This window comes from Opisthorchis viverrini (genome assembly GCF_000715545.1).
Source record: "Opisthorchis viverrini unplaced genomic scaffold opera_v5_27, whole genome shotgun sequence".
NCBI classification, from domain to species: Eukaryota; Metazoa; Platyhelminthes; class Trematoda; order Opisthorchiida; family Opisthorchiidae; genus Opisthorchis; species Opisthorchis viverrini.
In genome coordinates, this window is record NW_008751682.1 from 1,146,254 (window position 1) to 1,174,001 (window position 27,748).

Here is a 27,748-nt window from a genome sequence, read left to right on the forward strand (position 1 = left end):
TTTTCTTGAGAACTAGCATTTTACCATATTCTCGTCGAGCTTTGTACTCGCAATGCTGCGTTGGCTAACATTTCACAGTTTGGAGACGATAGCATACCCTCTAAATACATTTCAAACAGGAACAACCGGAAGTGCATCACTCTGCAGCACTCTTCTTTCCTTCTCTCCTAACACTGTTCTATGCAAGCATGGTGTTCTGTAAACTGAGAAGAAAGATATAGCAATGATCAAGACCTCTGATTTCCTAAACAACTGCCCCCTCTAAACAATGTTCGACCGAAAGTCTGCTGAAAATAATCGGTAGAGGTTTCATTAGTGAAAACGGTCTAGAAAACAGTCAAGAAGCACCGCACTGTCGATTCCTCCCTGTTTGGAACCTTCGGAGGTGTGCAAAACCCGGAGAGTTTCGAATCCGAGCAGTGCTTTAACATTCGAATCGTTGACCATGAGTGGCTGATGAGCACTGTGATTCGCTTTCACCATATGCAACCAACTGGAAATAGCAAACGTGTATGCAAGCTCTACTTGCTTGCCCACCTACCCCTAAACGAGCATTGTGTTTGGTGTCAGGTCATGTTAAACGAAGACAAGCATTCAGGAGTAAAAAACGCTGGAAGGATATTTTATAAACGCAAATATGTCACACAGATTCAGGGTTCATCTAAAGGTTCCTGTCGCTGATGTTTGATTTTCAGTATAACATGATAAGGACGACAGTAGTGAACAAACCTTGCTGTTGAGCTTCTCAGGTATTTCACAGTAACTTTATGTGATGCTCAGCGGAACTGACGTTCAAAGTCAGACGAATCAACCGGCACACCTGAAGGATGGACTGGGATAAATTCGATTGAACGTTGATCCCTTGACATTTGCCCCTAATCTTCTCGATCCAAAACACTAAACGTAACTTAGTCTGACTTTACTCCTAGTTCTGTTGTGTCACACAAATCTGTAATGCATTAGCCAAGCGGGCCATAGATACATTCATTTTAATGGCAAAACGCTGGGCCCTGTAGCAGCGTAGAAAATGACAATGGCCTTAATTTCACGCATGCTTGAGTTTTTTCGGAGAGTTACTCACTTTATACCAGCTATTGAAACACGAAAACAGTACGGACACCTCACATGGATATTCTGAAATTACTTTCCCTACTGCTGNGTGAACTTCACCCCTTTGATTTATACCCTCCCATACGTACGTATATTCACACAAAGCATCATCCTCGCTATCACTCCTTAGCCTTCCTAAACTGCATTTTGTGTTAGTTATTCCCCTGGCTATTCTCTCGTATCTTATAAAGTTGTTGCAAAAGTGTCTGTCCAGACTACACTGATCACTTTCCTTTTGTATCAGCTCCACCTGGACCACCTCGCATTATCAGCCCGGAAACCAAGTATGAATATTTGGAAGGTGAGGAGCTGAAAGCTGTGTGTGTTGCCTCCCCGCCTGGAAATCCGTTTGGTGGGCTTTTCTGGCGTTGGCTACTGCAGCCAGCTCAAGTTGGTGATCAAAAGACTGGTCGTATTATTGGATTTGGTGGACGAGGAGGAGCCAGAATGAATGAATACAGTGCTGTTGAGGCCTACTTGAGGACTGCTGAGCATCTTGGCTCTCAATCAGCTGATGAAATGAGCCAAGGCATGAGCGATTTAATATCTGAGGATGTCCAACCTCTTCATTACACGCTGAATAAGGAGAAGGATCAACTGATTAATACACTGGTAATTCCAAGAATAACTCGTCGTTACCACGCAGCAAAACTCATTTGTGAAACCGGTCATCCTGTCGGAAGCGCCCATCAAACCAGCATTGAGATATTTGTAAAATGTAAGTGGTCAATTCTAAACTGCTTTAAAAACACCTAAACTGTCTTCTATCATGTTGCTACTGTTTGACGGGAGAAAACGCTCAAGGGGTTGTCGAAAATTCTTCGACGGCCCACAGCCGCTTTGGCCCTTCCTGAGGCTTATCAGGTGGTCTTAGTTCCCAAGGTTCTATTGCTATCATTTTCCACTTACTGGCACACAAATGGACGAAGTAAGCTCGTTCATTAGTCACTTTGGCGGCCCAGTTAGCTAGTTTTCTGTCAGTAAAAGGTGATATCGTTCATGTGGTCAAGCGAATTACTGACGCTGAACAAACCGTGAGCCATCACGACAACCTACGAACATTCATCCAGCAAACGTCAACCAATAGAACACCAACTTATAGTAATGCTTGTAGTGCTTGCTACCATAGTGCATTGACAGCATATCGTGCGTCTGTTTGACCAGCCCTAGGAAATGCTATCTTCTGACATCTGTCCCCATCACTATGCCAGCTATATACAGCCGCATCACACTGTAGCGAAAAACAACATCCTTAGTTCATCCTATTTCGACTGTATGTCATGTGACTTTCAGTGAGAAAAGCATGTCTCAGCTTCTGTCATGGCTTCGAAAGCTGTATCCTTCGAGAATGTATAGAGTGGACCCCATCCGAGGGTCTCGATTTACAGCATTTCTGTGCTCTTTTAACCTGGCTTATAACTGAATAAATTTATTCGGAAAGCGCCTTCGAACGGAAAGCTCTACTGAGATTAGAAATTATGCTTGACTAGTTCGACAGCCGTCAATGTTAGCTTCCCGTTGCATCGAAATACTGTAGTAGGCATCCTGAGTGGTCTGAAACTCGACCTAAATGAATATAATGCATTTTTCAGTCGAACAACAAATTTTCGGGAAAATATCACTGCCCTTAGAGTCTTTATCTTCACTTTTTAATAGAACATTATTTCAGTCTCAAGCGTCTATGATATTTAATTTCATGCTGGTTTGCTAAGTACCATGTCTGTGAAAGCATTTCACTCATCTAGTCTGTGGTCAGCTGGTAAGTAGGCGACTTGACAAACGGACCATCCAGACATGTGCAATTTAGTTGTACACCTGGGACTTACATCCAAGATAGATAGCTGACTGGGCTTACTGATCCGTATAATAAAGTAAGCGAAACTGACACAGAGATGGTTGGAACAATCTGGTATGGGTAACTACCAGTGCCATCCAAATTACAGGGTATTCGGCTAGCACCGCACTTGTTCTGTATCTTGCATCGACCTACTGCGTACTTACTAGTGGTGTTGGCCATCTGACAAGAAGTGCTGGAGGACACATTTTAGGTTGCTGGTTGAAAACGTGATTACCGTGCTGTCTATAATCGTCAGAATGTTACGGACATTATTGGAAGACATATGTAACAATAAACCTACCAGAGGCATATTCCAAATGTCTCGGTTTAGATGCGTTCGCACGTTGATTTTCATGTGCGCTGAATTCCGAAATCTAAAAAACAAAATTGATAACTGATAAGAAGGAGCTCTGGGTAAAAATTTACCGGTTCTTCAGGTCGCTTGATCCTTTCACACGTGAGAATTAGGGTGCATCCAGTGTGTGTGAGCGGAACACGCCCGCCAGGCGCCCCATGTTCGGAGTTAAAAACCCTGCACTACCCAAGCACAGGCATCGCTGCGAGCCCGTATTAAGGGAGGGACTGAAATCCTAAGCTTCCCCCTTTAGTGTGAAATAATCAAAATAATTTAGTCAAGAGAGGATAACGGCCATTCAAGTGACATTGATGTGGATGTGAACGCAGATAATTCGGAAGAAATCTAGTCAGGTATGTTATAGTCATCTGATTTCGATTGTCGAACTTCCAGAAAGCCTCCCCATTGACGAAGTCGTTTCTTTCGCCCTGCGTGTGAATATTTTAACTAAACCCCCCTGATTTTCAATCAAGCATTTGTTTAGTTTTACTTGGATGATATCAAGTGTTTATTTGTGGACGATTGTACTGATTCACTGTCTTATGCTGGCACTTCAATTGCAAGTGGATGATGTAGCAACAGATTGTCTGCACCAATTATAGACACGTCACCCATGAACGAAAACTGTGTCACAAGTGAAAACAGGTGGCGAATGTGCATTTGGATTTACGTAATATCTACGGTCCTTAGGAGAAGAAGAACCAAACTAAACTAGCAAGACCTTAGGTTTGGACCAATCTGGCGGGATACACATTTACAAACTAAATTGATTTTAACTGGATCCTCAACTGAATCTTCCGCGTATTGTGTGCATTTGAAATTACCAATTAACATGGCAAACTAGTTGATCAGTCTGCTGGTATTGGTACTACAGAAAAGTTTCTAGCAAAATTCCGGTAAACGGGAGTTATTTGCGAGGATAAAAATGCAAATCTTTAGGAAATGGAATCGATTCCGCAAGCTGAATGCTGCAAGTAGCACAGCTTCTTTGGATTTAAAAGCACACCTTGTTTTTATTCACACATCTAGGGAGGTCATAAATTTTGGGTATGTATTCAAAGATGGCAATTCATTTTAACAGAAATACTTGTTTTTCTTTAAACGAAAGGTACTGTCTTTTCGATTGATCACCAAAAACCATGGTGGTGGTTGGCAATCACAAGTATTTCAGCTCAATTCTTAACTGTGAGCTCACCTTCGTAAAGGCAGGTAGACATTTACCTGATCTCAATACATCCAGCGCGACGGTGCAACACTGCTCTGATTTCAGATTCTTCTTCAGTTTGTTGCTGCTATTCTACAAAAAATATGTGCGCTTAGCCCTGATACGTTGGAAATCAAAATGCTTCAGTAGACTTTGCCTACAAATCTTCACGTGGACGTTACTGTATTATAATAGAATCCTTAGAATATCAGGACGTTTTACATTATTTTCTTCCACGCACGCTTGGGAATTTCTTTCTTTCCTACATTGTTAGAGCCACTCAGTGTGGTAAGACCAAAATACCATGTATGTAGACCAGTCGATCGGTTCGGTAGACAAGTATGTTTGGCTGAGAAGCCAACGGGGACCTTGGATCCGGGGTTTTTCCAGCCTCCTGCATACATGAAGCAAGTGGTATATTAGTTCATGCAATGCGGCAGTTGGACCAGTTATGCCTTGTCAGTCACGTCTGATACATGCGCTCAGAATACGTGCGAAATCTCCTCGTATTTAACTATCCAAACTCCAAAGCATTGCCCGTTTCTGGTGGAAGCATCACAGTGACGGCGTGCTGATTCGTCAGACAACTTTATGAATAGGCAGCACCGTTTGATGGCATTGACAAACAGCCCAAATCTGCGTTCAACAATTAGAACTTTGGCTTCTCATATGCTGTTTCACCAACGCACTTCAATAGCAATAGCCGGTTGGGCTACCGCCTCTAATTCTTTATTATCCCATCCCAAAGAAACAAAACAGTAGGATTTGGAAAAAGCATAAGTTTGATATATTAAATGGCGACGTGTGAGCACGTATTTAGCCACACATTGGGGAAAACAAATGAGACTCGCTGTCTAAACACAAATATATTGATATTTTGCAGCACTTTGAAGCGCTGGAAGCACATCAGCACGCGCATGATACCAATAAATTGTTTACATGTCGCTGCCATACGAAACTATAGACAATAAAAGAATAAGCAATCTTTGAATCTGAAGACTCCGTTCCACTAACTCAGACGCTGGACTTCATTCCAGAGGGAAAAGATTTAACAAGATTGATAAATGTATCTGCGCAGGTCATCTCTCGTGGAACTAACCAAATTACTTTTTTGTTAACCGAAGCAAACTTTTTGTGAATTCGACGAAAATGATTCACTGGTTTTGTCCGCTCCGTTTCCCTTGTATTGTTTCACCCAGAAAATTGGATCAGTTGGGCTTCGAACACCACATTTCCTTATCAAACGACTCCATCCAAACCGTCAGATTTCGATCGATTCGATCCCAACCCCTTGAATTAGTTGCATTGTGGTGGTCTTTAACGTCTTAAAAGATCATCAGCTTCCAGTAGTGGACAGATTAGATTATTTAACTCACGTTATAGGTCTCTGTTAAAAGCCCTGAACCAGTGAATAATACTCTAATTTACTGAGATGTTGTTTGCTGATACTTTCAAGGTCAGCGTTTGTAATTCTTTTTAGGTTAGAGGATCACCCATATGGTACTCCTGCAGATGCCATGGCTTTACTTAGATCCATTCAAATCTCGATCGGTTTGGGCATCAGATAGCTTCATTAAGAAAACCTGGTAACTAACGAGTTCTGGTCGAATAACCTCTGACGTCTGCTTGGGAAATACGCACGTTCATCTTCACACTGGTATGATGTGAGCGCATACGCACTCACAAGTATGTCAGAATGTCCTCTTGTGAGCTGAACTTGGACTGATGCCGTTTTGTTGACCAAGGATTCTTTAAGCGAGTTTCTGTACAGTGCAAATCCAAACCCGTGTTCCCACGCAAACTTGGAATCTTAACACAGTGATGTTTGGGTCCGTTTGAAACAGGTTCTGTTGATCGTTCTTGTCCATACTTATCAACCTTAAACTTTGGGTTGTGATACTCGCGGTTCCAGTTTTAGGTAATCAGGTGATGCAACTAAAGTATCTTTGAGTTGGGCCTCTCCCCATCAAAAATTATTTGATTCCCAGAAATCTAGTCTTCTTATAGGTTTGCAGCTATCCACCTCGAGGCTTTAACCTACTAAGATGACCAGCAGGATAGCAGTTAATATGGTTTTTTCAGGACAATATTAGTAGCCAGTCACCTAAAACTCTAACTTACTCGGCTGTGTGGACTGGCTCAACTCGATGACAGTGTAGGGCATGAAATCCTGACTTCCAGTACCGCTGCAAATGATAAGCGCGTCTGAACTGCAGTGAGCCCTCAGCTTTTCAAAGTGCCTTGATTTCAATAGGTAATATACTGATAATCGTAGTAAACGACCATGCAATTGCCGTGTGCGGTTTATAGAACTAATATTCTATAAGCCTTCCGTCAACGAGGAAGGTGGCGATGCTACATTTATAGATATGGAATTCGCCAGGTGGATACATCTTATTTACCTAATGCTCCTACGGCTGTGTATTTGACTCCAGATCACGACTACAGATGAATTCCTGGTCAAGGATACAGCTATAGAAATAACAACATCAAGCAAACACATGAATACGTGAATGAATGGAATAAATTCTACGATTTCACCTAAACCATGTAGACATACTTGACTTCATACTACATTGAGTGTCTATGTGACAGCAGGAATTCGTCGATTCTGGTATGGGTAACCTAGACCAGTCAAGTGTGTACTTTTGGAAGTCCCTGTAGATGGATCATATTAGCACCCGTTGGTTTCATGGCTCCAAGTCGTATATTTGTGAAATCATGATTTCACGAAATTTTTAAGTCAAAAGTGTGTCCGCGACAACGGAAACGCCGGTATACAACTTATTCCGCCACACTGTGTTTTGACTTTGAAATTTCTATATTGTGCCCCAATTATCACACATATGTTTAATACTATTCGAGCAAGATCTTGCCCGGAAATCCTAAATCTTCCTGATTTCTTGGTAGCATCAAGCATTTGAACAACTATTTCCATATGAGTTCTCTTATGCTGTCCATGAAACGTGATTACGGTGAATTTTATCTGTATGCTAAATTGTGGTTAAGATCGCATTCACACCCGTGCCTGGGCAAACTGTTATGATATCTTGGTCGCACATACCTCATGAAGCTTGAATACGTCCCCTAGTGAGCGCACTATTTTGACAAGAAAGGCATCATCCGTAACATGCATTCACCAGATCTGTCTCGAACTTTTTGATGTGCTCAAGAGAGCTTCCCATCAGTTACCGTGCCTGTCGATATCCATTCTTAACATTTCAATATCTAGTTGATGTGGCTAGTTTGTCATTCAGAAGCCTCAGCGGCAGTAGTTCCACCATTCTTTGGCATAAACTAAGGCTAGGAATATTATGGAGATTCAGGCTAACTTAGAACTCGCAGGTCGTACCCGTAAGTTTAATATGCTGCTTCGTTGTTTGTTTGACAACCGAAAAAAGCATCATACAACTCTTGACAGTGACATTAAGATTTTTTCTTTCTCGCTTTAGATGCACCAGCAAATGTGACAATAAGCGTCGATGGTGGGTCGGTACGCGAAGAGTTGGTGAGCGGTCGTCGGGAGTCTGTAGTCTACGGTCAGGCTGGGGAGATTAAAACTTTAATATGCAGAACCAGCCCATATTTCAAACAGGCTAACATCAAGTGGATTACGCAGTCCTCTGATTCAGGTCCCATGAAACCTCCAAGACAACTGTTCGGTCAAACAAAAATAATGCGAACGCCGGATGGGAAAAGCTGGCTGCAGGAATCTCGTGTGGATGTTAAAATTAGCGAGGAGGACGATCGAGGATATGTGGACTGTAGGGTGTGGAGCGAAGGAGATTTACGAGTGGACGCCCGAGTGCGCATGGATATCATATGTAAGTGATAAAGCACGTGAACTTCGACGTAGCAAGGTATACTGGAGGAACTTACTGGTCAATTTTAACTGATTTTCCTTTCTTGCTTTCAAATAGTCTCCCGACGAATATGAAAGTAGGATTTCAAAAAAACGGAAGAAGTTATGCTTCACTTGTTTGAGTGCACGCACACAGCTACATTGGCACATTTTCCTAGCGTATATACATCTTACGCAATAGGCTTTCCGACGATTTCGTTTGTCAGTGAGTTGGGCCACGTGTCACTGTGACAGGTCCATTCATTGTTTTCATCTAACTAAACATATCACATTCTTGCGGAGATGGATTTTGCTTCTGATGCATCGTTTGCTCTCGATCCATTTGCAACCGCTTAACCGTCGTACGCTTCACTGCCCAGGCTAACGGATGCCATGAAAAGAAACAATGCACGGTGCACTAACCGATCATGCTACGGGTGTAGTGACAATAAGATAGGACAATCCTGCTGTCAAGCTGCCTTGCCTATCCAAAGTATGAGTTTCAGCTAAGTTGTCGACCTTTCAAACTGGATGGCTGTCATTGCAGATAGTTAGGTGTGGTCGGAATATTTCACCGAAAAAAGTCCCTATATGCAAGGTTCAACTGTCGGGCATTGCATCCAATAGGGTTACCGCGAGACGTTTGTTTTCGTTACATCCTCCACTAGAGTACCTGGTGACCTTCAGTAAGTAACGATTAGCTACCATTGTTCTTGCTTCCCTTTCAAGTAAGAATATGACGCTGCGCACACGATTAGGGTATTTTTGCTTCAAATTGGCTTAGTCATCTTCAACTGAAAAATGATTACTTGTCAGTGGTCTTATTCTATTTGAGAAAAGCCTCATCATGTCAGTTGGGCGTAACTTCGCTCCGATACAGTTATCCACAACACTTGTTCATCTCGGCTAGGTTTCTACGCATAATCGGAAAGCCAACCAGAACTTACGATGGCCCAGAGGTTAAATCGTGAGTTTCTGGCCAGTCCATTATTGGATAGAACCAACGTTCAGTAATTCGATCTCCCTCTGAACTTGAACAGTCTGGTAATATCACAAATCTACCATTAACAGACTGTGGCAGCTATGTGCCTGAGTTCAGTCCCGCTTAATCGACGAGGGAAGTGTTACCACCCAGCACAAATTACCTGACTGTGAAAACCTGACTTTTAAACCATACTGTTGTTGTGTCACTGAAATTCGTTGTACACGTACAAAGTGTAAAAAAGCTCTCTGCATTTCGGCTGACATTCAGCAATCAGTGGAACAGTAAACAGACCCTCTGTTTTGACAGAGGTATCTGCTGACAAGTTCCCATGACCTGCTTTGTCGATTCAAGTGCATAAAATAACAGAATGTAATGTGGAGAATGACGCACACACTAATCCCAAGTAGACTTGTTCCGTTTTATTGTGCAGTCCAGAGGAAGAATACTTTATAGCTTATAATTTCACAATGATCCTTGTTTCAATTCCCCCACCCACTCGATACTTTGAGACTGCTTCCTTACACACTTATCTGGTTGTACAGTTTACTAGCGTCATATAGATTGCTGATAGCACTGCGAATCCATGTTTCTTCCGGTGACAGTTAAAACATAAGTTGTGTGAATCCGCTTTCAGACCCCCCAGGCGTGCCAGTCATCACTGGCTATCGGAATCTGCAACCAGTGAAAATGGCACACTCGCTGGAGATGACCTGCGTAACCTCCGGGGGAAATCCTCCGCCCGAGTTGGCTTGGTTTCGAGGTACGTTTTTGGAAAACAATATCGCCGGTCATCGTTGCATTGTTTTTATTTCCTTACACCGGCTCTTTCCTGACCTGCTTGCTTCTTTGGTTGTCAGAACTAGTGGTTTGATTAATACGTTTTTGTGTGCGCTTCAACTTTTCAGTGGAATATATTACTTTTTTCCCACAGATAAGCAGCAGTTACCCAATTCGGAAGAAGTTATTTTACTAGGACGACAAAGCAGCCTGAAACTAAAGTTGGTACCTCAGAGGGATGACAACGGTGCACACTACCAGTGAGTCCAGTTTATTACACGATACGTAGTATTTTCAATATCCTGTCTAAAAACCGCCATGAAGCCGAAATATGCGGAACCGTGTGACATTTTTCGAACCATTCTCACATTTGGCTAGCTACATAACTGGAAGCGGTCCTCTTTTTACATGAAGAAACCACGGCAGAATCTTTTTATTTTTTCATTTTAAAATCATGATGAAAAACACCTGTTGTATTTTGTTTAATCAGAATAGTATTACAACCATTGCACTGATGACCCCCATCCATCCAACTTCAAAGAATTCATATGTTGAGGCTCTGCTCTAGGATCCACAATCACCCCATTAATATCGAGATTCCGCTCAGAGGCGACTGTCGCTTACCCGTGGGCTAATTTGGCTTTATCACAGAAAGTAACTTAATACTCTCGGTCGACCGGTTATAGTTGAGTTATTTCCAGTCCCAATAAGTATTTATATCCACATCTATACATATCTGTACAAAAGGGAGACTTAATTGTGTTGCCCATCAACAAAAAGTTATTTGCAATACAGTGTAGTATGCCATTGTTTTGATCGTTAGTACCTCCGGCTGAAAATCACTGTACACAATTCCGCTAAGTATACATCCTTCAAATATTTACTAATTGTGCATTCTCAGTGACTGTCTCATGTGTGTCGATTTCAGCTGTGCTGCGAGAAACGCAGCTACTGGAAATGTTGGCATTGCAAGCGAGGCTGTAGTTCTCAACGTCGTTTTCCCACCCCAAGGAGTGTCCGTCAATTTCCATGGGCCTTCTGTCGTTCCAAGTGGACAACCGCTTGTAATCAGTTGTCAGGCTGATTCATCCAACCCGGTGGCCATCATTAATTGGTGGCATTTTCGTTGCGGACCCGCCCACGCATTTTCACAATTCAAAGCATCGAAAACAACCGTTGAGGAAGTGCTTTATGAACGAAAACCTCCAGAAAGAGCGAAGTGCAAATCTGAAAAACTGGAGGGTATGTCCGTGTGAGAAAGGGTTTTACCATTCGAGACTATGTTTGGAGTAAAATAATTCCTTAGCATGTCAAATAAAAACTGTATGTTTGATGCTAGCTTCCACAAGTCGAACAGACCACGTCAGTCCTTGAAACTGTAGATTGCAAAAAGCAACTATTTCATTTCTCACCTACTGTGTACCGGAGTAAAATGTCAGAAAACGATTAGTTGTCACTTAAGTAACCATAAAAGTGTAATTTGTTTAGGTTGAACTGCAGGAGTTCATACGATGCCACCTTCCGATTCCGCAGCTAACTGTTTTTCTATCAAGGAGGAAAAAAGATAGTGGGTCTTCGGGTAAGCTCTAGGAGATCCTGGAGGAATGCAGTAGTAGGTGTTCTTCCATATTTAGCAAGAGCAGTGACCTCCGCGATCCTTTAGTTAACAAAAATTGATTTAATTGACGCCCAAAACTATTCTAGTGAGCTAATATGAAGATTGGTTCTCAGTCTGCCTTAAAACCAAGTCAACTTGGTGACCTGTTCATTTGGCCTGATGAAGCTTTTGTGTCAAAAGCGAAAAGTTGCCCAAATAAAAACTACCCATTGTTTACCAAGCTCTTCTGAAACGATGACTTCTCATTTGGTCCCAACGTTTTTCCAGTTGATTGAGAAATTGAATTGACTAATCCTGAAACGATACTTCTCATTTGGTCCCAACGTTTTTCCAGTTGATTGAGAAATTGAATTGACTAATCACATTGAACACATTCGCAAAGTCGCTACACCAAAATTGCGGAATAGTGGGTATCGCACATCACCTGTCATAGTGCATTGACAATTGTTTAGAACAACTCCAGCTATCGTCTTTAAGTCATTAGGAACTTTGGAGAATAACGGAAATCCTTCGGTGTTCACCAGTTGTATGATGCAACCAACGGATTACCACAGTAGCCAGCTTAAGCAGTGCACCCATGGACACTGTATGGATTGCATACCAATAATACACATTAAAAAATATCCCGCTGAATTCAGCTACACCATGTGCACAAACAACGTTGTAGCCATGTAGTATTTGAGGTTTGAATACGAGCCTTGAAGCAGAACATTGAGCACCCGAATTCTGCAGTACACCCATTACATAAAGATCCAGAATTCCTACGTTCATATCTTATTGCACACCGTACATTCATGCCTATAGGTACGGAAGAAAACCCTGTTCCCGGTACTGCTGGTGGCCTAAAGGCGCAAAGTCGGTTGTGGCTTCGACCGACATGGCATTATCACATGGATTATATCGAGTGCAGAACTGAAAATCCCGAATATGGCCCTCCCGTGTGGCATGATCGCCTTCAGTTGAATATCACATTTGCTCCACAGTTTCTTGGTCTGCAAACACGGAAGGAACACGTGATTCGTGAAGGTAAGCTGAGTGTAAGAGAGCTCAAGTAGTTCTTATTGTTATTTCAGCTTAATTCAAGTGCGTTTGGTGGAAGCATTCCGCATTCTACGCTTGCAAACAAAGCGTAGAAATTATAAAAAGTCTTTCAGTACCATTAATAATGGTGTTCGGCCTAGTTAATTGATTGTGAAGGCCTCCTCTATCCACCCGGAGGTTTTTGAAAACATCGTGCCGGGTTCATGCATGCAGACAAGGGAAACATAGTATTTTAATGCTCTCAAGATCCATATTTGGCCAATGTTGTCATGTGTACTATTCGATGAACTATCATTAACGGCAACCGTCCATGTAAAAATTTGGGGAACAAGTCACCAGTTTCTGGACCTCCAGAATGTTCTGTCCTCTGCACTAGTCTAATTCAGCTCCTACGCTCATCTTACTGAAGCTGAGAGTCTACCAGAAATGAGAATACTGTTCCGTCTTCGTGTTGTGCACACACAACAGTTTAGAACATAAAAATGACTTATATGTCAAATGTAGTGTCCTGGTTAATTTGAACTACCCAGTGAAACCACTTTCGGCCGCCTGTTTCATCCCAACTAGCGCTGATCTAACAGAATTTGACAGCAATAACTACATCGTCCTGCGCTCAACACTAGAATAATAATACACACGTGTCGACCTAGATACATCTGGTTTCTTAGAGTAGTGTCATAAGTCAATGAAATCTCCAACAATTTTGTGTGTGGAAAAAACGACTTCCATTCACAAGAGGATTCATGTTTATGAAGATTTCTCGGTAGAGCGCAAGGGTAAGACACATGCTCTGTAATTTTTGCGGTTTATGCAGTTTCTCACAGAATTACATGCTTGGTCGAAGTTCGTACTTGGGATATTTTCGTCTCGACTTGCCAACGCATGCCGAGACCCGAAATGCTGACAAAAGTCTCGGCTAGCCTCCAGTGGCTGAAACTCCAATTTTATGCAGGACGGGGATGTGCAATTCGTTCTTTCAGCACTTAATCCTCAGATAATCACACAAGTCTTTCGATCGTAAAAAAACCAAAACTTTTACCCTCTAAAATTTTCTATAGTGAGCCCCTTCCATAAGAATTACGGTTATCTTGCTCAATGAATTTATTTGAACTAATAGTGAGGGCACTGAGGGATCAAGGGTTTTGTAAATGTTGCATAATCTTAACTCATGCGAGATCTGTGCCGCTAATTTTGCCAACCCAATATGGTTTTTGTTCAGTGTGTTTTTCGGAGTTATTAAAAAACGGATCACTTGTGCATCCATATGTTGAAGCTCTTCACCCACATGCTCTCTTGAGCCCAACACACCTTTGTCTAAACTCCAGAGACTTCTTTTTGCCACAAACAAAACACTTCAAGACTCAAACCTGGCCCTAATATAAGCTATAGGTTGCAGTCGTTCTTCGAACATCTTAACGATCAGTGAATCTGTGCTGACACTGGTGAGAAAGTGTTAATATTAACTGATAGTTAGATATAACCGACTCATTATTTGATTAGTCCGAGTATCGATGAATGTGTGAAAACCTTTGAGTACTAAATTGGCTGAATATTTTGTGACCAACTTTTTAATAATGCTGCCGGGTTTTGTGTGATGCACACTCATGATTTTATGTACATCATGGCAGTTCCTGAGTTTTCGAACGTTTGTTGTTACTCACTAAGCTCCAACCAAAGCTTGCCAATACATACGTTATAATTTCTAAGGAATTTAAAAGTTTAAAGGTTTAAAAGTCTTTGAGAGCTAATCTTGAATTCTGGAACGACGACGTAAAGGTATAAATTATTCAGAGTTGATATCGCACGTGGTACGCCTGAAGCTTCGCTACTAGACCACATATAATTTTGGCATAAATCGATTAAAGCATTTTTAACTCTGTTCAACAAAGCAGAACAGAGCGTAAGCTAATAATCGAAATCCCGAGGTCATCATATTTATAGAGAAGCTTTATTTTTATGGAAGTCACAGTGTTTCCTGGTTAAAACCAACGCTCATTAGGGAATCCAGTTTCATTCAAAAGAATACGAACGACCACATATCTAAGAACTTGCCGTGAATCCAGTCAGCGTCATTGCGCATTCATTTTTGTTCCCTACTTCCAGTTTCTCCTTCCTTCGGTGCATAATATGTCAGCGCGCTTTGTTCAGCGCTCGTTCTTTTACACGGTTAGTGCAGCAGTTAAGTCCGTTCGACCTTTACCTTGCCTTTACCTTGCTTTTTCACTACGTCAGACATTTTCATACACTCAAAAAGATTTGGAGCACTATCATTGAGTCAGATATCACGGTATCCAAATAGTATTCTTAGTTCGATGTAGCCCTAAAGAAGTCATTAGGAGAACGAAACGTATTTTGTGGTCCGTTAACACAATTGGCTATTATAGAGGGCATTGCCTTAGAATATATATTCAGTACGAAAATGCTTGTCGAAGTTGTGTTGGCACCGCAGAACTGTGGCAGATCAACAAATGGCTACTATTGAAAGCAACTCTGAATAGAACGTTTTTGTCTACTTACTTACGACCGTACTGCAACAGATTCTTTCCGACATGATGGGGTATAGCGAGTGTATCTTCCGTGTATACAGCTGATGAGTATTACCGAAATTCCCACGAACCAGCTATATTGATGTTTCCCATGCTTTACCGTCGCGACCAAAGAATGGTTATGCCCTTTAAAAAGATATTTTTCGTCGTCTCGGCTGTCTCAGTCTGTGTGCAGTAAAATGTTCTGATTAATCCAAAAGTATTTTGTGCTTGCGCTTTCTAAAACGTTGAGTTTTAAACTAAAAAACGAAAAGCAAGCCAACGTTGATGGGCTTGGCTGAAGCACGCCAACGCACTTCGTTGGGCTGCTTGTAAATCCTCTTTTTATTTAAACCTATTCTTCATAACATTCATTCGCAACGTAAAATAGTTGATAATATTGGTAGTCTATTATTAAGGCGTAACGTAACCATATCAGACTCATCTGTCTTCAAACAAGGTATTGTTAACAAGCGTATGATGACTGGAAAACGAAAAATTTGGTTGGGTTGTTTGGATGTTTTAGGTCAGCCAATGCTTCGGAAAAAATATTTTGGGACCTACGGCGATTTACTCTCCTGAATTAAAAGCAATGACGCTGTTCCAGCTTGGCATGATAAACTTCAGTTACACTTTCCACACTCCCGATTGTTTTGCCGTGTCCATGAGTATAGTTAAGTAACTATGATGATGGCGAATGACAGTCCGGTTCTGGGTTCGCTTTTAACTGGCCAGTATCGATCCTTGCCGCTGTCAAACTCACCAAGTTGATTCGTCCAGTCATCAAGTTAATTGAATTCTAAACGAAATTCAATTAGTGTACGGAGAAAACAATGCGCAGGACCACTAACCTAATAAACTGTGACAATCAGGCAGCCTGCTTTGCTGTTCTGTATTGATGCGCCACGCCTTATGCAGTTTTTGCCTCCAGTTACTTACAAATGGTAGCCGCATTAAACATTCACTCCAATACTGTGGTTTCAAAGAGTATAATTTTTTTGTTTGAAGTAGTTTCCCGCTTGCTTAAATCCTGAGGCGAAGTAAGAAAGCACAGAAATATAAGAAAGCCGATAACTAACGATTTCGATGCCCTAGTTCGTTGGGCTCTATACAGAGAAAACAATATCTATGTGTAACGTTGTCTCCTTGTTAGTTTATCTCACTACAGAGTTCTAGCTGCCATCCGGCACCGCTGTTGTTTACTTGCATGGACTGTTTGACAGAAGTGTTCAAATTATTGGAAAACGTCCTGGTTTTACAAGAGCTATTGACATTGAGGATTCAGCTCAACATCACTATTCTCAAATTAGCCTTGAATTTCAACTCCAAAAAACTCAGAGGGTAAACATACTCGAAAATTACGCCAGAAATTAAGGGTGTTTGTTAAACGGCCCTAAGTAACGGCCACCCAAAGGTAAAACTAGATTTTTACTAAAGTATCATGCTGCTAGAGACATCATGTTTCTCATTCATCCTTTCCTCGGTACTTTTCAGCTAATTGTATATGAACGATGGAGAATACTTCCAACTCATGATCAGAGTTCTTGCAAAATAATGGGTTCTTAACGCTCATTATTCACCAAAAATACACATAGGCCTCTCGAAAATTGCAAACTCTACCAGAATGCCTCAGAGAGGAACGGCTGACACGTTTAAAGACCAGCAATTTTCACTTCCAAACGGAGCTTTCACATTTCCCTGACTTGGCATACTATTTATACTAATTCTTAAATCTGTTCGATAACCTACTACCGGTTGCGACTTTAGAGCTCATGAGTTGAGCGTAGTGTCTGAGTTTCCATTAACGTTACATTTTGCCCCAACACACACTGTAACATACTCATTCGCAAATCACTTTACTCTTAACGGAAGACTCAAGTACGCATCTGTTGTACTATATTATTCATCTTCGGCCATCTGATGGGATCAGAAAAAGCTAGACCGGTGGTGGGCGGTCGAAGGGTTTTCAGCTACCTTTAGGGCAACGTTTTACCCTGAAGATTATGTGCAGCACCTTGAATACCATGACAGATGAAAGCTGAGATAGCTTTTCGCAGGTTATGAATCTCAAAAGGGAGTGATTTAGTCCAACATTACTTTAACATCAAAGATCTTTCATGTACTTTTATTGATTTTTTCCAAGACCGGTTGCTGCGCTTATCGTCGCCGTACCAATTAACTGCACTATTCTGCAGCGTGTAGATGAAACTGTCAAATAATATAACTTAGTTACCTATTATGTGACCCATCTGGATGAAAGATTCTACGTCTCACGAGGTTGTCGATGTTCCTACGGCCTTCGAAGTCTGTCGAAATAACTTGACTTATGGCTCAGACACACCACGTTTCGACAAAACCCTTCAGCTTACACGTGTCCGGCTATTCCACCGATAAGTTTTACACGCGCCTCGCTGAAGTGTAAATAAACAGTAACCCGAATTAGGAAGATTGAACTGAAACTGATAGCAAACTCCCTCTGATATGCCTCAAAGGCAGCAAGAAGAGTGCACGCTGACTTGCATACATGGTTGCAGCTGGCCATTAGGTCCACCACCGGACTTCGTTCCAGTTGCACCTTTCTGGAGCAACCCAGTATCTGAGCAGCCTAGGTGCATATTTTGACGAACTGTACCTTTTGTTGCTCCCGAAAATGCAATGACTTTTCCCATATTTAAGAACTTAGTCGGGAGTTTTTTCCCAGTTCGCCACTTTCAGCCGAAATGAAGAAGTGGAAAACCTGACTGCTAGCTTCGCCAACAACTGCAATACGACGAACCTGTAACCCATTAATGATCTGCCTGTAAAAATAAGGTTGACTATCAGGTGACAAGCAATAACAAGTACGTGTTTTGCTAGAATGATGATGATTACAAAAGTAATGTGCACTTGGTAAGAAGTAAATACAATGCAAGGAGGAATAAACCAAAAAGTGACTTATCGCTTGAGGACAAACTGGCGAGAGTTTCTGAGTGAAGTTCCAGGCGCGCGACGGGTCTTGTTTGCAGCATAACTGCTACACGTGCTCCGTAGTTGTCCATGAAGCCTTGTGGAGCTCGGTTGACTTCCTATCCTGTGCACACGTGATTCTGGGTCAAGTTGCGTGTCTATTTATTGTGTGCAGTGTAAAGAGTGGGTGTCAATTCGTGCCTGATAATTGCACGAACATGAATACAACTTGACCCGATTTGGTGGAAGTTCGTATACTTGGCGCGTGACGTAGGTGGTTGCTGCGTAAACAAAAGTGGATGAGGTGTTGTACATGCTGTTGGCTATGGTTGCAAGCGGAACAGGAATGGTTACGTGATTTGAGTGACCAAGTGAGTAAACGCTACAAATAATATTCAATGCACAGTGGTGTTTTGAATTAAATCACACATGTACTCAATTGTTAAACATGCAAACAAAAGCAATAAGTCGCTCAATTAACACGTATTTGTCTCCTTCTTCAATATTGTTCAAGGTACAACGGTGAATCTAGATTTAGGTCCGTATTCCAACCCTCCTGTGACGTCCGTCAGCTGGTTCGTTGAAGGGCGTCCAATTCCACCAGAAACCACGCCCGCTGCTGCTCGGACAGGGGTGCACACTTCAGGTCGACTGGGTGAACTTTTGGCTTTACACAAGATCAGTCGGACCCACATGGCAAATTACACTATTGTGGCTAGAAATGACATAGCTGAATCCAGTGCAGTATTTTTTCTCAATGTGACATGTGAGTCTCTGGTCAGGTTTTAGGTTGTACGAACCTCATTTATTTATAAGAAGACCGCTTGTCACATTTTCAAATAACCTTTAGTATTGCGTGTGCAACACTTTCCTCTGATCATTAGTCTGCATCTTACAGGGCAGAAAATATTGAGAATGTTTTCGTTTTACAATTCGACGAATCGAGGTTCGCATCGACAGACATTCGTACTTTGATAACCGGTAACTCGGTTGTATGCATGCGTATAAAAGCAGGCAGTTTGCAAGCAAATATTTGTGTCCGTTGGTAGTAAGGGGATAGTAGCACTTCACAACAGGCTCTATGCTGCTAGTTTGTACTGGAAGACGGAAGACTTTGCACTGTCCCATCTGGAAGATACCTGGATGGATGTCTTACTAATCTGACTACGAATTGTGACAGCCCATGATTCATCTGAGCCTGTTGAATAAGGAGTCATCAGCAGTGTGCATCTCACGAAACTCTGGAGAGTCTCGAACCCGTGACGTCCTGGCTAGTAGCTTGAACACTTAACCTTTCGGCCACGGGTTCGAGATGCCCACTGCTGATGATTCCCAATAAGGATGAAACAGCTGTACAGTGCTTCTCGGCTTTTCGGCATAGATTGGCTTCACTTACAGGACGAAACCTTCACAAAAAATCTCAAATCTCCTCACATTACCAAGGAGTAATCTTTCGGGGGCCATATGACATCACGAATAACAACGCGAGTGTTTGGGTCAAGAAGACACTCCATATTCTGTACTGACCACAGTGCTCGTGAGCCACTTAAGTTCGGCTGCTGTGGTGTTGCGATACAAAAGGAGATTTGTCGGATTGACATTGTCAAGTTCAAGCAAAACATCCTGTACATTGGTCATTCGCATTCTAGAGCTAATTGAGTTCATCATCTGGAAGGAAGCCAGATTTGAAGTTAGCAGTTCTTTTAGTTTCAAGGATGATTGCAAGCAAAAGCGTTCTTCATTATACCATGGTGGTGGCGGCGATATAAATGCTAGCTCTATGCATTTCAGGGAAAGCATGCTGTTTTCTGGATGGATATAAGTTCTATCCAAATTATGCGTCCGTTTTGTTACATTCTGATCATTATGACCGCAGCAGCAGCTGGAACAAATCGATAAAAGTGAAAAGTTAATGACCAAGACGAAGCTCTCGGTGGACCACTTCACTGCCTGATTGTTCTGACACTTTATTTCCCTTAGAAACCTCTAACACACTGTTGCCTAGTGACCACCAGCTGACCTGCCAGTCACCACCCAGTGAGTGGTACTAACAAACCGCAGTATGGGATTGCACCGCGAAAGTCTACACCCTAGTGGCAAACAGGACATCACACCATAGCGGCATTTCTAGCTTAATTTTTCAGCTTATCTGCCGCGCAATATACCTTGAATAATGTTGTTGGTCATCCAAGGAGCAACCACTGGTTGAAAATTTCGAAGGAATAACGCGCTGATTATCTATTATCTGAAACGCTAACTGACACAAGCCGACTAATACTGTTTTATTTACTGCCCTCGGAGGTCGGTTTTGTTTGACTGACAAGCTGGTTTGAGGTAGAGTAAGACCGGTGTGTTCATTATTCTCGATGTCCTGTTGACAGTTTGCCTATCACAGTTAATCTCAAATCTCCTCACATTACCAAGGAGTAATCTTTCGGGGGCCATATGACATCACGAATAACAACGCGAGTGTTTGGGTCAAGAAGACACTCCATATTCTGTACTGACCACAGTGCTCGTGAGCCACTTAAGTTCGGCTGCTGTGGTGTTGCGATACAAAAGGAGATTTGTCGGATTGACATTGTCAAGTTCAAGCAAAACATCCTGTACATTGGTCATTCGCATTCTAGAGCTAATTGAGTTCATCATCTGGAAGGAAGCCAGATTTGAAGTTAGCAGTTCTTTTAGTTTCAAGGATGATTGCAAGCAAAAGCGTTCTTCATTATACCATGGTGGTGGCGGCGATATAAATGCTAGCTCTATGCATTTCAGGGAAAGCATGCTGTTTTCTGGATGGATATAAGTTCTATCCAAATTATGCGTCCGTTTTGTTACATTCTGATCATTATGACCGCAGCAGCAGCTGGAACAAATCGATAAAAGTGAAAAGTTAATGACCAAGACGAAGCTCTCGGTGGACCACTTCACTGCCTGATTGTTCTGACACTTTATTTCCCTTAGAAACCTCTAACACACTGTTGCCTAGTGACCACCAGCTGACCTGCCAGTCACCACCCAGTGAGTGGTACTAACAAACCGCAGTATGGGATTGCACCGCGAAAGTCTACACCCTAGTGGCAAACAGGACATCACACCATAGCGGCATTTCTAGCTTAATTTTTCAGCTTATCTGCCGCGCAATATACCTTGAATAATGTTGTTGGTCATCCAAGGAGCAACCACTGGTTGAAAATTTCGAAGGAATAACGCGCTGATTATCTATTATCTGAAACGCTAACTGACACAAGCCGACTAATACTGTTTTATTTACTGCCCTCGGAGGTCGGTTTTGTTTGACTGACAAGCTGGTTTGAGGTAGAGTAAGACCGGTGTGTTCATTATTCTCGATGTCCTGTTGACAGTTTGCCTATCACAGTTGAATGAACACATTTGTTTGCTGTATTGCAGTTCCGGCAAGTTTAGCTGGTGCGGCAGAAGAGAATGTGACACAAACCACTTCCGACCAAGTTACACTTGTGTGCCAGGCGACGGCTAATCCCTCGATTGCCACACAATCATTCACCTGGTACCGGTATGTTCCACCCCCAGGATGGCCACAGGATGTGAACGAAGCCGAAGTACAGTTGAGTGCTCCAATGTCTTGCAACCAAGTGAGTTATTCATTAAGACTGAAATAGAGTAGGTGACAGTACACGACACTCAAATGCATTGTAAATATCTGGATGCGGAGATTGTTGCTAAATTTCCGTTCGCTTGTGTCAGCTGATGTAGCTTTGTGAACTAACTCTTTGGAGACTAATTTCCTACAGGAAATTTTTAGAAGTTTCTCGAGACCATTAAAATTTACCCTCCAAGACTTCACCAACTGTGCTAGAGGACCACCACAGTGTTTCGTTGTAATGCTTCACACAAACAGCAAAAACAAAAGTTTCACTTATCATCTGGCCAATTTAATTGATGTTCACGCTTCCGCTCAAAGGAAACAGAGGTGAGTTATGTCATCATCTAACCTCACAAGTTTTACTTATCCGCCTGTTATACACTCTTTCATTACAGTCCGATGCGGGTCCTTCAGTTGATGACAAATATTTTATTCACTGCCAACGGGATGATTCCGTTCATATGACTAGTCGCTTGAGCATTTATCGGATAAACAGGGATGACGTTGGAACATATGTTTGTGAAATAAACAACGGCTTGGGAGACCCAGTACGGAAGAATATACACTTTGTCTACCATTGTAAGTTTTAATGTGAGCAATGTGAGCCACTGGACTGCCTACCCATTTCTACCCACGAAGTTAATAGTTACATTTTGAAAAATTGCAACTGTTGATAAAACTTTTCAGGCTCTTCTCAACTCTCAAAACTATCTGCATAGAGAAGCACATTATCTATGCTCCAAAATGAATCCGCGGCCTTTACAACAGTAACTATGATCCGCATACAATTAACAAGCACTACGTTCATGCGCTTTACTTAAGTTCTGAAGCGTACGTTTGGATGAAAATATTGGTGGCTCTTGAGATGATTGTAGCCACTGCCGCATGCAAGGAAGGTTTTGGATCCCCCAGATGCCTGCAGTTTCTGTCTGTGGATGTCCACTACTGATTAGGGTTTATCTTTGTTCAATGCTTCCACTTGCTGAAGAGGTGTATTATCTACCGGAGTTAAAAATATCCGGGTTCTAGTGGTTGTTCACCTGAATAAAACTTCATGCTCATACATTATCTGGAGCATAGACCAGAACTTATGCGAATGTGGGCAGGTAACAGGAATGACAACTGGACTCTGGAGTTCGTGGAATGGTGAAAATAATAACTGGTTAGATTTACTCGCTTGGGGAGGTAAACGACTCCTTCACCTTCATCGTGATAGAATGGAGATTCAGCGTAGCTAAGCAGAGAGGCCTTCGGGGTTTGAAAACGGATTCCAAAGTATTTAGGGTTTTTACTGAACTCGGACGTACAGCAGCTGCAGCGGAGTGTGATGCAGAGCAAGCAAAACCGTCAACGCCAGTACTGGCACCTATGGAGAGTGTAATCGAAATCGGGTAGGGTAGGGTGGAAGCGGGAAAACGTGAAAATGTAAGTAGGGAGACGTCAGCAGTAGCCTGTTTCCGCTTAGCCGCCTTGCTGTATGCAACAAGTAAGGTGACCCGGTTTATGGCATCACGCGACGGCCGATGTGGGTTGAGTGTAGTGTTAGTTTGATGAGTTTGTGTGGGCTGGGGTACTACCAGAGCACCAGCACCTAGACAGGAGGACGATTAGGGTCCTCAACCAAAGCTTTTGGCTCAAAGGCCTAACCATAGGGCAGCGGGATTTGACTGGAAATGCAACTGCATTACCTTTTTAACAGAACACGTCTCCACACATTTTTCAACCCCCAGCTTGGGCGACCAGGAGACTGTGTTTGTCAGACCTCTAACCACTGATCGACCTGATGTGAGAGACAGTGACTGTCACGCTGACACCCCATAGTAGAGTTCAATGGGTCGCCAGGTTACACAAACGGACACACCACGGTAAGGTCCTGTCGCTTTGTGACGGGCTTTTCATTAAAACATTCGTGAATTAGAAGTGTCAGAAAAAAGATGAAACTTTCCACACGCTACGTGGCAGTAGTTAGCGGGAAAACAGTCTTGGACATCTGATTGTTCATTCATCGGTTCGTGTTATCCTTTGAAATCAGTCATTGTTTAAAGTTGTCAGGATAGTAGTAGTAGCTAACATGACGGTAACCGGGCTATTTATTTAGTAGGTAGTCGCATATACTACGCACCACACTAAGGCTGAAAGGCCTTTCCAAAAAGTTATTGGACTGTGGGCTTGGATATGGGTTTCTGAAATGATCACTGTTCTGTCGTTCAAACCCTGGCGCACGCAATGCCGATAAGCCCCCACCAAGGGTCGAAAGGCCGCCTATTACTCTACTGTTAAAGTCTAGGAGATCTTAAGAAAATTCGCCCGTTTGTTATTCAGACTAAGAAGGCTTTTTTGGACCAAACTGATGAATTTACCAGTGCTGATAAAACTTTCAACATTTTACTCGCTGTCCATCTTCGGGGCTTTAAGTTTCAGCTCCGCAGTGGATGCCACAATCATCCTCTTGAGCTAACCCATATCCAGTTCATCTGTTACTAGTTCAGTTTCGTCTCATTTGCCTCGGCAACCTGAACATTTTGTTGTGCTTAGCTGATAAAGGGTCATGATCATCATCAACAGCACGACATCAGTGGTCAATACTGATGCTTCACTGCCGTATGATGACGAATGAGCGTAAGTGAATCGAAATGGATGGAGTCGCGCATTCCTAAACATTGTGAAGCGCTAAGTATAAACTGAGAGGTAATTGTTGAACCTGAAACATGAAAACATATTGAAAACATGCATATTCAGGAGATGACCCATTATTCAAGCGTGTATTCCTTTGGGCTTGCTTGAAAGCGCAGCGTTTGTAGAAGTTAGCACCACCCATTTAGCCAATAGTCATCCATCGCACTCAAAGCCGTTCTGCATGAATTGCATTCAGTGCATTCAAAAGTGCTAAAACTCTGCGATGGATAATTCCCAATAGTTATGGTTTCAGAGTAGCTCTTTCGCCGCAGCTTCTTTCATCGTCACTTGTCTGAGAAAATTTTCACATTGCATTTTGCCAGCGGAACTTCACTCAATTGTCTGATCGACCGGAGTTTTTAATCACTGCCAGTCCATACAGACTTTTAAAAGTCGTTTTCTTGTTCCCACTCTTTTTTCTTCCCAGACTGAAACCGCTGTACTCTATCTGCTTTTACACTGTAGCAGCGCATAGTATATCCAGTCCTTTCACACTGGACAAGCTTAAATTTCAATCTGCAAGTCTTACCACATATTGGCGATCTCTATTAATCCTCACGCGGCCCGGTTTGTTGATGAAATTAACACATCGCTTGATGCGCTTCTATCACACCTTTTCCTGCCGCCTAACACTTTGTCAACATACTCTTACCACTGTATTTATAGGCTCACTTTGGTTTTGCTTCTCGGACCGGAGTAAAGCGTCTCATAGCTTCATTTAGAAGGAAAAGCAATCGAACCCAACTTTTTACGCGAGTTTTCCAGTAATATGTGTATGCCGTGCCATGATATGAAATGCGGACTTACGAGGCAACCACGTTGAAGGAGTGCTGAGTCAGCTAAGGAAACAGCTATACTGATGGGCCATCTATTGGGTCACTACTACAGTGTGGGAACTGAGCATTTACACGGACCAAAATAAATGATAGTTTTCACCAGGCCTTCTTGTTTTAGGTATGTTCGAACACACACACCAACATAAGCATCAAAGGAGCACACGTTATATTTCTGAGTACCACTACTATGGGTTTTACTCTGCAGCTCTGATACTAACCATATTTTGTTTTTGATCGCACTTGTTCGAAAAATATTTTTGGCGGACTCTAGTAACCAAAGGTTGGTAAGCTTACACAACCTTTCCACCCACCTCAACTTCCAAATAAATGTTAACCATGGAGCACCATTCTTGTGTTGTTGAACAAGAACCTCTAAACCAGTCACACCAAGAAGCATATAATGAGGATTTCGGGTGGGTTATAGAATGCTAGGGCTATTGTGTTGAGCAGTCTATCATTGTGTAATGACCCGTGGGTGCTCCCAGTAAATAGGCACTTCTAATTTTCTGTTAACCGAATTCAAAAACAGTGAAACAGCAGAACCGCGTCACACAAATAACCTCCTTTTGTTTATTTGCTCACAGTTACTCCAAGTATCGTTCGGTTGCCTCGGTATACAAAGGCTGCTGGTGAACAAGGCTCAACCGTCACTCTGACTTGTCTCGTTCGGACGGAGCCAACGCCACAGATCGGATGGCTTAAGGCGGGGCAGATGATCCACGATTCACAACGTGAAGGATCAGGCGCACTAACTCAAAAGCATCAAACCCAGTTTCTCCGTATTCGACCTGGCTTGTACAAATCTACATTGACAGTGACTAATCTTCAGAAAACGGATTTTGGTGTGTACCAGTGTCAGGTATGGTTCAGGAAATCCTGATCTAGTTTAACTCTCCCAGTTCCGCCCACCATCAGCGTTGCTCTAGAACGGAACATGAAGTCTTGTTTCTCGCAGATGCGACCACCTGATACCTAATCAGGTCGCAAGTTCTACTCACTTGGGTCAAGACGCAAAAAATATAATGGTGTTCGAGCAAGAAAAATAATATACATTGCTAGCTTATGAAACTCTGATTAAGTTAAAATTATCGTAAAACTTCAATTAAGGTGCAGCTTTCCGAAAGGTTTCGCCCACTTTGGATGCACCTTGTTGAGGATCTTTACGACCAGGTAATCACACGCAAACTAAACAGCAAAACGGCCACCGTTTCTGGTTCCTCGCTTGATCATGTGTTTTGTGGGTGGGGGAGAATAGATCAATGTGTTAGTGTGTCTGCGTGTAAGTGTGTTTGTTTGTGTGCTGAGACCACGGTTTAGCCCGCGGGTTGTGATAACGTCAGTGGATGAATGTGGGGGGTATGACCAGTTTCCTGAGGTCAAGGGTGACCGACAATCCAGATTCCTGTCCGCCTAACATTCCTAGCTAGTTATGTGTTCAGATCAACCAAAATGGGCAGAAGATCGGTTCCGCCGCCGGGCACATGCAGATCCTGATAGGAATAGAAGTTTCACTGGAGTTTATATGCACCAGACAAGTCAATCCGATGATTTTGCTGCAGTGCATGAAGGAGTGTGCCAATTACGTTTGAACTTCTCTCTGTGGGTCGGGAGTTGGAAATCTGACATGATGTTTGTGGTCCACCATTCGCAGCTGTAATTGTTTGTTCGTTATATTCGGCCGGACATTATGTGAAAGTAATTCTATGTACACGATTCGTGAGACGTTGCGGAGCAACAGTCTCATTCGCCCCTTCAAGGTGTTATCCTTTAGTGTTGTAAAGTCGGGATTGCATGGGATTTTAATTTCGTTGTTTGTATCCGAGTGTCTGACCCACAGAGTTTTCACTTTCCTGTCTTCTGGTTTTGAGGTTATTCTTGATAGCTGTTTTCAGGTGAGCGCTTTAGGGTAGTAGTTGCTGTGTTAATTTGCTTAGTCCGATAAGTTCGCTCTCTCAGGATCGTCCGAGCTAACTCATCTGACTCGGCCCGCTGAAGAAGCAATAAGTGCACATTTGACGCAATGTGTGTATGAAGACTCCCATTGCAGATATCCATCTGGGTGTGTGGTTTCCTTTTGAGTGATTAAAGCAGAGGCATGGATTGAATGTATCGTTAAACTGTCGTCTAAGAGGCTAATGATTTTCTATTCAATATCGGGTTCCAAAATGGTTTAGTTTCTTTAAAACTGTTCGTTGCGTCGGGTCAGAAATGCTTCTTTTTTATCATTGATATGGCAGCAAAATTACTGACATACCTCAGTCATATGCATGGAAGCATGACAAAGTCGAGTAAGACTTTGGTTTTCATGCGATGTGTTAAGAAGCTAGCAACTATGGGTGATGCTGGGGATCCCCTAGCGACACTATTCATCTACT

At 42.5% G+C, this 27,748-nt stretch overlaps 1 protein-coding gene across 1 annotated transcript in view; it reads left to right on the forward strand.

The window, feature by feature from the left end:
* T265_02206 (hypothetical protein) overlaps nucleotides 1-27,748 on the forward strand; it is a gene marked incomplete at both ends in the record, with an annotated part of 89,809 nt that overhangs the window by 36,831 nt on the left and 25,230 nt on the right. Inside the window, 10 exons of the mRNA XM_009166394.1 lie at nucleotides 1,355-1,828; nucleotides 7,959-8,330; nucleotides 9,967-10,092; nucleotides 10,264-10,369; nucleotides 11,038-11,351; nucleotides 12,484-12,753; nucleotides 18,754-19,005; nucleotides 21,648-21,850; nucleotides 22,257-22,440; nucleotides 25,958-26,232. Coding sequence (XP_009164658.1) covers nucleotides 1,355-1,828; nucleotides 7,959-8,330; nucleotides 9,967-10,092; nucleotides 10,264-10,369; nucleotides 11,038-11,351; nucleotides 12,484-12,753; nucleotides 18,754-19,005; nucleotides 21,648-21,850; nucleotides 22,257-22,440; nucleotides 25,958-26,232 — 2,576 coding nt within the window. The remainder of the gene's footprint in view (nucleotides 1-1,354; nucleotides 1,829-7,958; nucleotides 8,331-9,966; nucleotides 10,093-10,263; nucleotides 10,370-11,037; nucleotides 11,352-12,483; nucleotides 12,754-18,753; nucleotides 19,006-21,647; nucleotides 21,851-22,256; nucleotides 22,441-25,957; nucleotides 26,233-27,748) is intronic.